At 57.5% G+C, this 9,344-nt stretch overlaps 1 protein-coding gene across 1 annotated transcript; it reads right to left on the bottom strand.

Moving 5' to 3' along the window:
• Positions 1-2,014: 2,014 nt before the first annotated feature.
• LOC147827439 (uncharacterized) lies at positions 2,015-3,210 on the bottom strand (the record flags this gene model as incomplete). The annotated part of the gene is made up of 1 exon (XM_087214212.1): positions 2,015-3,210. A coding segment is annotated over one exon (1,074 nt), but the record flags the coding sequence as incomplete, so codon positions are not given.
• Between the last annotated feature and the right edge of the window lie 6,134 nt (positions 3,211-9,344).

The raw sequence follows: 9,344 nt of genomic DNA, 5'->3' as shown, positions 1-9,344 counted from the left end.
TCCCAGCACCAGCCTGGTGGGCGTTTGTTAGCACCTATGATGTCAATGATCCCCACTGCCTGCAGGGAGGACAGCATTCCTGCCATTGACAGAGAGGACCTGGAGCACAGAGAAGTTGACTAATGTTCCCGGAGTCACACAGCTTGGAGGGAAAGTGCAGATTGGGCCCCACACCTATAGGCTCCTGCTGTGGACAGATGAGGGATAAGAGGGTTAGGGTTTGGGTTAGGGTTAGGGTTAGGGTAAGGGTCAGGGTAGCAACAGCATCTGGCTTGTGTATGTCATGGAGCAAGGAGGCTGGAAGAGGAGCAGCTGGCCCAAGGGCCCCAGGAAACCCAGGCCCAGACTGCTGGGCTTTGGGCTCCAATGACAGGTTTGGCCGTAGGGAACTTGGGACCACAGCCGTCCCTGTATGTGCCAGGCCACTCCGCTGCTGGCTGGAGAGGGCTCCCACCATTACCTACTGTCTGCCTCCCGTGCTCTGGCCGGGCTCGTATGGACAGTCACTGTGCCCATCATGGTCATCCCTGCCTCACTCATGCCGCTGCAGTGTTGCCCAGAGAGACGCCTGCTCCAGCTGCCAGCTCCTGCATGCTTGCTCACCCCACAGAGGGTCTAAGAGACTCTTTCATGTCCCCAGAGTGTCCTGAAGGCCCTTCTTTGTGTGGGGAGTCACATATGACACTCCCTCTTTGATGGCCCAGATGTGTCACCCCAGGAAGCCACCTATCCCAAGCAGAGTGGCCCAGCCACAGTGGGCACTTCCTCCCCAGCCACGGGCACCGGCAATGCTGTAACTCCTCATGTAGCCGGGTGTGGGTGTGTTATTGGGTGATGCTGAGTTCTGAGCTCCCCGCAGGCAAACCGAATAAGTACATGCTTGGGAACCATAATTCCAAGCTTGAAGGCTCCCTCGGGGCGGGTGGGGAGGTGCTGGTCCAACCACGGCCTTTGGCGCACAGTGTCTTTGTCCAGCTGGGAAGTACCAGTGCCATCAGCCCCAGGCTACCACCAGTGCCTCCGGACCACAGGGAGCAGTGGGGCTCTTCAGAGTGGTGGCCACCACAAGATCACAAGCAGGGTCAAAGGCCAGATGCTGGACATGGGGGAGATATCGCCTCTGTCCTTTGCTTGGCCACACTATGTCCAGGGGCAGCATGGGAAGGGGCATGGCTTGGGTCAGCAGCTCTCTGTGGGCAGTAGGCAGCTATAGGGGTGTCTGAGGAGAATAGACCACATTAGGAAGAGCAGCCTCTAGCCTCCTGCAGCTCATGGGGGTGAGTCTCATCACAGCCCACACAGTGTGAGCCACAGCACAAGACAAGGGGGACTCAGTGGTCTCACTGCCTTCATGCAGAGTAGGCCATGGGGGTAACTGCTTAGGATGAGCCCAGAAGAGAATAACAGCAAGAGGGGTGACAGGAGCCTAGTGAGGAAAACTGAGGCCCAGAGCAAGAGGCTGGAGCCTGTGGACACCAGACTTCAGGCCAAGCCTCCTCAGTGTAGTCCTTGAGAGGTCTTTAGGAGGTGGCTATCATCATCTCTGCCATCAACAGCCTGGTGGGAATGGCCAGGGTGGAGCTGGAAGCCAGGTAGAAGAAGGTGGAGCCTGCCACCTGAAGACCGCAAGGCCTAAGTGTCTCTGATTGGCTGACTGACTGACTGACTGACTTGCTGGCTGGCTGGCTGGTGACTGACTGACTGACTTGCTGGCTGGCTTTCTGGCCAGCTGGCTTGCTGGCTGGCTGGTTGACCAGGTGCCTGGCTGGCTGGCTGCATGGCTGACTGATTGGCTGGCTAGTTGGTTGGCTGACTGACAGTCTGACTGGCTCACAGACGGGATGATCAGCTGGGTGACTGACTGGCTGGCTGACTGGCTGGCTTCTGGTTGCCTGTCTGACTGACTGACTGACTGACTGACTGACTGGTTGGCTGGTTGGCTGGCTGGCTGGCTGGCTGGTTGACTTGCTGACTTGCTGACTGGATGACTGGATGACTAACTGGTGGGCTGGCTGACTGGCTAGCTGGTTAAATGACTGACTGACTGGCTGGCTGGCTGAGTGATTGACTGACTGGCTGTCTGGTTGCCTGACTGACTGGCTGGCTGGCTGGCTGACAGGCTAACTGATTGATTGGCTAGCTGACTGATTTACTGACTGACTGACTAACTGCCTGGCAGGTGGCTGATTTGCTGGCTGACTGATTGATCGGCTGGATGGCTGTCTGACTGGCTGGCTGACTGGCTGACGGGATCACAGACGATATGATTGGCTGGCTGACTGGCTGGCTGACTGGCTGACTAACTGTCTGACTGGCTGACTGACTGACTGACGGGATCACAGACGATATGATTGGCTGGCTGACTGGCTGGCTGACTGGCTGACTAACTGTCTGACTGGCTGACTGACTGACTGACGGGATCACAGACGATATGATTGGCTGGCTGACTGGCTGGCTGACTGGCTGACTAACTGTCTGACTGGCTGACTGACTGACTGACGGGATCACGGACGATATGATTGGCTGGCTGACTGGCTGGCTGACTGGCTGACTAACTGTCTGACTGGCTGACTGACTGACTGACGGGATCACGGACGATATGATTGGCTGGCTGACTGGCTGGCTGACTGGCTGACTAACTGTCTGACTGGCTGACTGACTGACTGACGGGATCACGGACGATATGATTGGCTGGCTGACTGGCTGGCTGACTGGCTGACTAACTGTCTGACTGGCTGACTGACTGACTGACGGGATCACAGACGATATGATTGGCTGGCTGACTGGCTGGCTGACTGGCTGACTAACTGTCTGACAGGCTGACTGACTGACTGACGGGATCACGGACGATATGATTGGCTGGCTGACTGGCTGGCTGACTGGCTGACTAACTGGCTGACTGGCTGACTGACTGACTGACGGGATCACAGACGATATGATTGGCTGGCTGACTGGCTGGCTGACTGGCTGACTGGCTGACTGGCTGACTGACTGACTGACTGGCTCACAGATGATATGGTTGGCTGGCTGACTGACTTGCTGACTGGCTGACTGACTGACTGACTGGCTCACAGATGATATGGTTGGCTGGCTGACTGGCTGGCTTACTGATAGAATGACTGGCTGGCTGACTGACTGACTGACTGACTGACTGACTGACTGATGGGTATATGTTTGATTCAGAGGTGATTTGTTTAGGCCATCAATATGTCAGCAGTTTCTGCAGTCAAATGCTCTCCCACTGATCCTTACCCCCATCAGCAGTTTCTGAAAAGATGATTTGATGCAAGATCCTCTGACTCAGAGCCAGGACACATGGCCCCACATGGGCTGCAGTGACATAGGGCTCTCTGATGGACACCAGCTTCCTCTGCCACCACACTCCCGCCACCTTATACATGGCCGCTCCTCTCTCTGGGCCTCTTTGCCTCAGTTTCCCTGTGTATCTCATTCTGCACTCTGTCCTCAGCCTCTACCCTGCTCAGGATCCTGCTCAGGGGTACTGTGAGTGCCCGTGGGGCTGGATGGGAGTCAGCAGGAGGCCAGCGAGAATGGTTCCTATGACTGTGGGCAGAAGTGGGCACCTGGCTTGGGATGAGCATCTCCCAGTGAGCTTCCTGATGACACCCCACCATGGGGTACACAGGGGCCTCCTCCCTATAGAGACCCAGGGGACATGGTCCATGGCAGCAGTGGGCAGGGGTGCTCCTCTGCCACTGCCCTCTCCCCACTTCTCACACTCACCCTTCAGATGTCCCCTCTGCCTCCGACTGTTCCCGTGGCCTGCACCCTCCATTCCCACCATGAAGGGCTCCCCTCCCACCTGTCATGCGCAGAGAGAACTGAGATGTGCAGCCTCCCTCCTCCTGCTGGGACGCCCGTACCCCACCTCCCAGAACCTGTGGTGACAGCAGAATCTGATCTGCTGACTGCAATGACATCACATGACAGACACCCAGACCTCAGTGCCTAGAGGCCCAGGAGAACAAAGGCCAATGGCCAGCTGTGACCAGCAGCAACCAAGCATTCCAGGCCATTCGCTTGCTCTCTCCAAACACATTAGATTTGTGCCTCCTTGGCCTAATTATCTGCAACATAAATGCCATTCCCAGGAGGTGGTGGATGTGGTGCAAACTCTTGGTATGGGGGCCCAGCCATGACCTGGCCAACCCCTGCCCCGAGAGCTGCCATCTGCCACTCAAGGGATAGAGAGGACCCAGCACATTGGCAGGCACAGGTTCAGGGCTCTCCATACAGGGTGCCCACACCCACCCTGACTAGAGACAAGCCACCCATGTGGGTCCCAAGGGAGCATGGGCTGGCTGCTAGGTGGCACAGAGGGACGTGGGAGCCAACTCTGCACAAACGTTCCCTCCCTGAGAAGCCCTCCACGACTGTACCTGGTCTTGCAAGGGTGCGGGAGGTCAGAACTCAAGGCTGATGGGCTCAATGGGAGCTGGGGCAGCCTTGGGGTGTGTCAGGGCTGGTGAGGCCAGGTTCTCCACCTTCCAGTTTGGGGCCTCTGCTCCACCTGAGGAAGACAGTGCCTACCTTGGCCTGGGTCCTAGTGCCTCCACAGTGAGTGCCCAACATGGCATCCAACATGAGCCACAGGTACCCGTGTGGTTCAGGCAGAGACAGGGCAGGATTCCAGGACAGTGCAGACTGAGGTCAGTCAGGACAGCCTCTGTGAACCGTGGGCAGAAACCATCCTGGCCCAGCACTCTAGTTTCCCTGTGCCTTGGTTTTGCTGAGTGTCAGCAGCTTTGTGGATCAGCAGCACAGGCCGACCCAGCCCTGGTGGATCAAGGCCTCATTCCAGGGCCATGGTCTTCTGGCCTCTAGAACGCGCCCCCCACCCCCAGATGAACCTCCCTTTCTCAGCCCCAGACCCAGCTCTCCTTCCTGCAAACCAGAGGAACCCCAGCTGCTCCCGGCTTCCACCACCCCTCAAACACAGAGTCTCGAAATAGCCACAGCAGCCCCCAGCAGTCCACCTGAGTTAGGGTTGGGACATCCCCATTTCAGCCCATTTGCCAGGCAGTGGTAACAAAGTCCCAGAAAGGAGTCAACCCCTCCCCACTACCTCTGGTCCCCCAACCCCTCAATGGCCACTGTTAGCACCGGGCCCCTGTGGGCAGAGCCACCATGGTTGGCCTGGTGGCCACAGCACAGACTGGAGCTGCTGGCCCAATGTGAGGCCTAGGGCCCAGCTCTGGATGCCACTGATCCCCCAGGAGCCTCCTGCAGGCCTGATTCAGGGCCACCCTGTATCCCTAGGTCCCCTCTGCCTGTCCCTCCATCCCCATCCCTCCCTGCATCTCAGTCCCTCCAACCTTGCAGGAAGTCAGAGCAGAAGGCTCCTGGAGGGACTGGGCTTGCTTTGGTCCTTTAGCCACTACTGGGCTACTGTGCCAAAGGCTCCAGTCCTGCCCCTTGTCCTGCCACCCCTCCCCGTGCTCCGTGCCCCATGAAGGCTGGGCGCTTCCCCCATGACACCTTTGCCCAGGCCCTGCCCACAGCACACACACTCTGGGATGGGGCAGGGGCTCAGCCTTGCTGCCCGTGATGTCACCCCCCAAGGCTGGTGACACTGGTCTCGGGTTTGGGCCCGTCACATCAGCTGTCTGGGTGGTGTTGATGGTGCTGGGAACGTGGGTGGTCTCTTGAGGTCCTTGTCAGGTCTCTCCAGGGATAAGGGACACTCTGGTGACAGGTGGCCTTCCCTGGAATGAGGGGCCACTGGCCCAACATCTCCTGCCACATTTTGTTCCCATCCTGCTGGGAGCCCTGGTGGCCCCAGCCCTCCCAGAGGCCGTGACTAAAACAGAGCCTGGGCTGCCCGCTGCTGGCGGCTTTGTGCCCAGCCTTTCTTTCTCCGCCCGAGCATGGAAAAGGCCGCGTCAGCGCCCGCTTTGTCTGGCCCTTCCCACCGCCGCTGTTCTCAGCGGGACAAAGCATGCCCGTTCACAGCTGCCCAGGCGGACGGAGCGATTCACTGTTTGGATAATTCGACCACAAAACCATGTGGCCCTTTCACCCCCCTCAGCTGGATGTGGCACCCCGCCCCAGTGGCCTTTCAGGACACAGAGAGAAAATTCCCACAGGCCCTGTGGTAGGGGCAGGCGCGGGTGCTGGACAAACAGCAGCTCAGGCCTCGGACCCCAGCCAAACTGAGGGAGAGAGAGAGAGGACTCTCTGCCCTCCTTAGTGCGTGGGGCTCTGGGCCAGGCACTCCCTCCCCCCAGCCTCTGCAGATCTGGGGGCCAAATCAAGTTTGCACCACTCCATGACCCTTCAGCCCTGCAGCCAATGTCAGCCCCAGCCTGAGTGGCTGCTTCCTCCACAAGGATTGGATGCCCATCACCTGATCCGAGCCACCACCCCATCTTCTATGGCCACCACAGCCTCCACTTCCTCTCTGACTCCCTAGGGTACCCTGGCCCCCAGCCTCTGCTCTCTCCCACCCTAGCCCAGACACCGAATGATACACCCCCTTGCCTGGCTCCCCTTTCCGACCGCACCGTGCCCCTGCTGCTCCTCCTGCACAGGCAACCGTGACCTCTCCTCCAGACCTCAGCTAGGGATCCTCCTGGGTGAGGTCTACCCCAGGCCCAGGCCCTGCACAGACCCTCTGCCTCCAATGTGTGGCAGGTCCTGCACATTCACTTCCTCCTGAGCTCATGTCCCTCTCTGTGCTGGAGCCCAGGCCCAGGGTTCCATGGTGCCCACTCCTGGCTGTCCCCACGCCAGCACGCATGAGTGCCCAGCACACCAGCTCCCAGTAGGCGACTGAGGAATGTGAGGCTGGGTGCCACCTGCTCTGGGCCGTCCTCTGCCTGGAAGGCCTTGTGCCCTGAGGGCCTGCCCGGCACATCCACCCTCCTCGGTGCCAGGCCTGGGTGCAGGGTGCCCTCACACCCCTAAGGCCCTGGGGCTGTCCCTCTGCCTCTCTCTTCCCTGTAGCCCACACCAGGCCAGGCACCAGTGGGCATCAAAAGAGCACACTGGGCCCAAGGGTTCTCTCTGAGCCTGCTCTGTGACTAAGGGCCCAGGAGTCAGCTCCTGACAGTGTGAGAAGAGCCCTCCTGCAGCCTGGTCACCTCATGGTACAAGTAGGAAACTGAGGCAGAGGGGGCACCTGCTGGAGGCTAAGAAACCTGATGCCTCCACCATGGACAGGGACTCACAACTGGGCCAGGCCAGGCCAGGCCCACTCCTGCAAGCACATTCTAACCAAGCTTGAATATTGGCCGGTGATTTGCAATCTGTGTTCCATGGAACCCCACATGCTAGGCACTTCTCCACCATGGAAAGGCTCAAATGAGGATGATCAGGAGATGCCACAGGCTGCGTGGAGCCCTGGCATGGGGTCACAACAGGGGCAGGTCAGGCTAGCAAGAGACATAGCTTTGGGGCTGAGACACTCTTAGGGAGCCACTACCTCCTGCCTAGACCTTGCTGGCCCCCAGGCCTGCCACACGTACCAGGCACTTGTCCCTGAGAGGCCTGGGTCCCTCTCCCCACCTTCCCTCTCCCTCACTTTCATGGGCCGCTGCACCTGAGCAGCAGCAGCCTGTGTCAGCGCAACTGGGTGCAGCAGGAAGGAGATGTCCCCAGTGTACATCATATAGGTAAAGCTGGAGCAGGCGACTCTGCCCAGAGTGATTCATTGGGGTGCTTGTGAATGCGCCTATAAGTCAAAAGTTCAGGGTGCAGATCCAATTATTTGCTCTTGCTCTGTGGTAAATACTCATTCCACAACAAAAGCAACGTCCTTGTTAAGGTCAGAAGCCAAGTAGAAGAGATGAGCTTGGGCCCGAGGCCCAGGGAAGCCATGATCGGATGGACACGCTCTCCTGAGTGTCTTTATTAGATGTGATCAAAAACACAGTGAATGTTGCTGCCGAGTGCCATCCAACGGAAAGGCAGGCTCATAAAAACATGACCATGAATCTCATCCACTTTATTCACTGAATCTGGCACTGTGTGACTTCTGGCTCTTCCCCTGCCCAGGAAAGGTGAACATTCTGAGTCCATTCAGGACACTGAGGCAGCCGTTGCTCAGCCGGCCGCCTCCTCACCTCCCAGCAATGGTCTCCCCTACCCGGCTCCTCCAGGCTGCAGGCTGGGCCCCCACGCCCAGGCAACCTTGCACACGGCATGTCCAAAGTTCACTCCATCGTGGACAAGGCTATCAGTGCAGGAGGGCCCAGGCCTGCAGTGCCACTAGAACTGGTCCTCATGTCCTTGCCCTCTGGGGTGGTCCCCGAGGCCTCAGCAGCTGCAGCATGGAGAGAGTGCACAGAGCTGCAGTCCTGACCCCAACCTGGTCTCCAGGGGCTGCCTGCTCCGACCTCTCAGCCCAGTGAGGTGCCACAGGGGAGTAGGGTAGGTGCCACAGGGCCATGGAGCTAAATTCAGAGAAAAGTGGTTTTCCAGTCTCACTAGGGCCAAGCTGCCCAAGACCATCAGGGCCACTATCGGCACTGGCCGGGCTCAAGCCCCCAAGGGCCACGGACAGGTCAGATGAGTTAGTTCCTAAAGGAGAGGGCAAGGTGAAGGGTCCAGCCACCTAGTGGGGATGATTTCTGTGGGCACTAAGCATGGGTCGGGGAATAGTTCCAGGCACCTGGCCCTGGGATGACTGATCAGAGTGGCATCCCTCCCAGGGTACACGGCTGGATGGGGTGCACCCCTGCATGGTCAGGGTGCACAGGGAAGGCCAGGCTAGGGTAGGCATCTGCACCCCAGCCAGGATGGCAAGAGGTATCAGAATGTCACAATAGACTCGGTATGATACATATGGTGAGTGTTTAGAGGGGTTTTTTTTTTCAGTATATTGCAGTCAAAGTCACATTGCAGTGAATCCTCCTCAAAATCTTCCCTCTTACTTAATACACTTATTCCATAGTTCTTGACACTTTCTGCAGCATTTCTGGAGTCCTCTTTGCTGAGTGTCTTTAGTTGTGCTGTCATAGCTGTTTCAATATCCTGAATCAATTCAAAATGTTTTCCTTTCAGTCTTTTTTACTTTGGGAAAGAGCCAGAAGTCACACAGTGCCAGAGCCAGTGAATAGGGTGCATGAGGGCACAGCACCATGTCTTTACCAGCCTGTCTTTCTGTTGGATGCCACTCAGGAGCAGCATTCATCACAGTTTTGATCACACCTCCTAAAGACAGTCAGGAGAGAAGACTCCAGAACTGCTTCAGAAAGCGGCAAGAAAAATGGGATAAGTGTGTTTAAAGCAAGGGGGAAGATTTTGAGGGGAATTCATAGCAATATGTCTTTTACTGTAATAAAATTTAAATTTTTTCAACATTCATCATATATTTTGATCAC

Source organism: Heterocephalus glaber, unplaced genomic scaffold, assembly GCF_053883595.1.
Source record: "Heterocephalus glaber isolate CG9 unplaced genomic scaffold, H.glaber_assembly_v1.0 deba00001444, whole genome shotgun sequence".
Lineage (NCBI taxonomy): Eukaryota > Metazoa > Chordata > Mammalia > Rodentia > Bathyergidae > Heterocephalus > Heterocephalus glaber.
The sequence above is the reverse complement of the archived record's forward strand: the minus strand, read 5'-3'. Positions and strand labels throughout refer to the sequence as shown.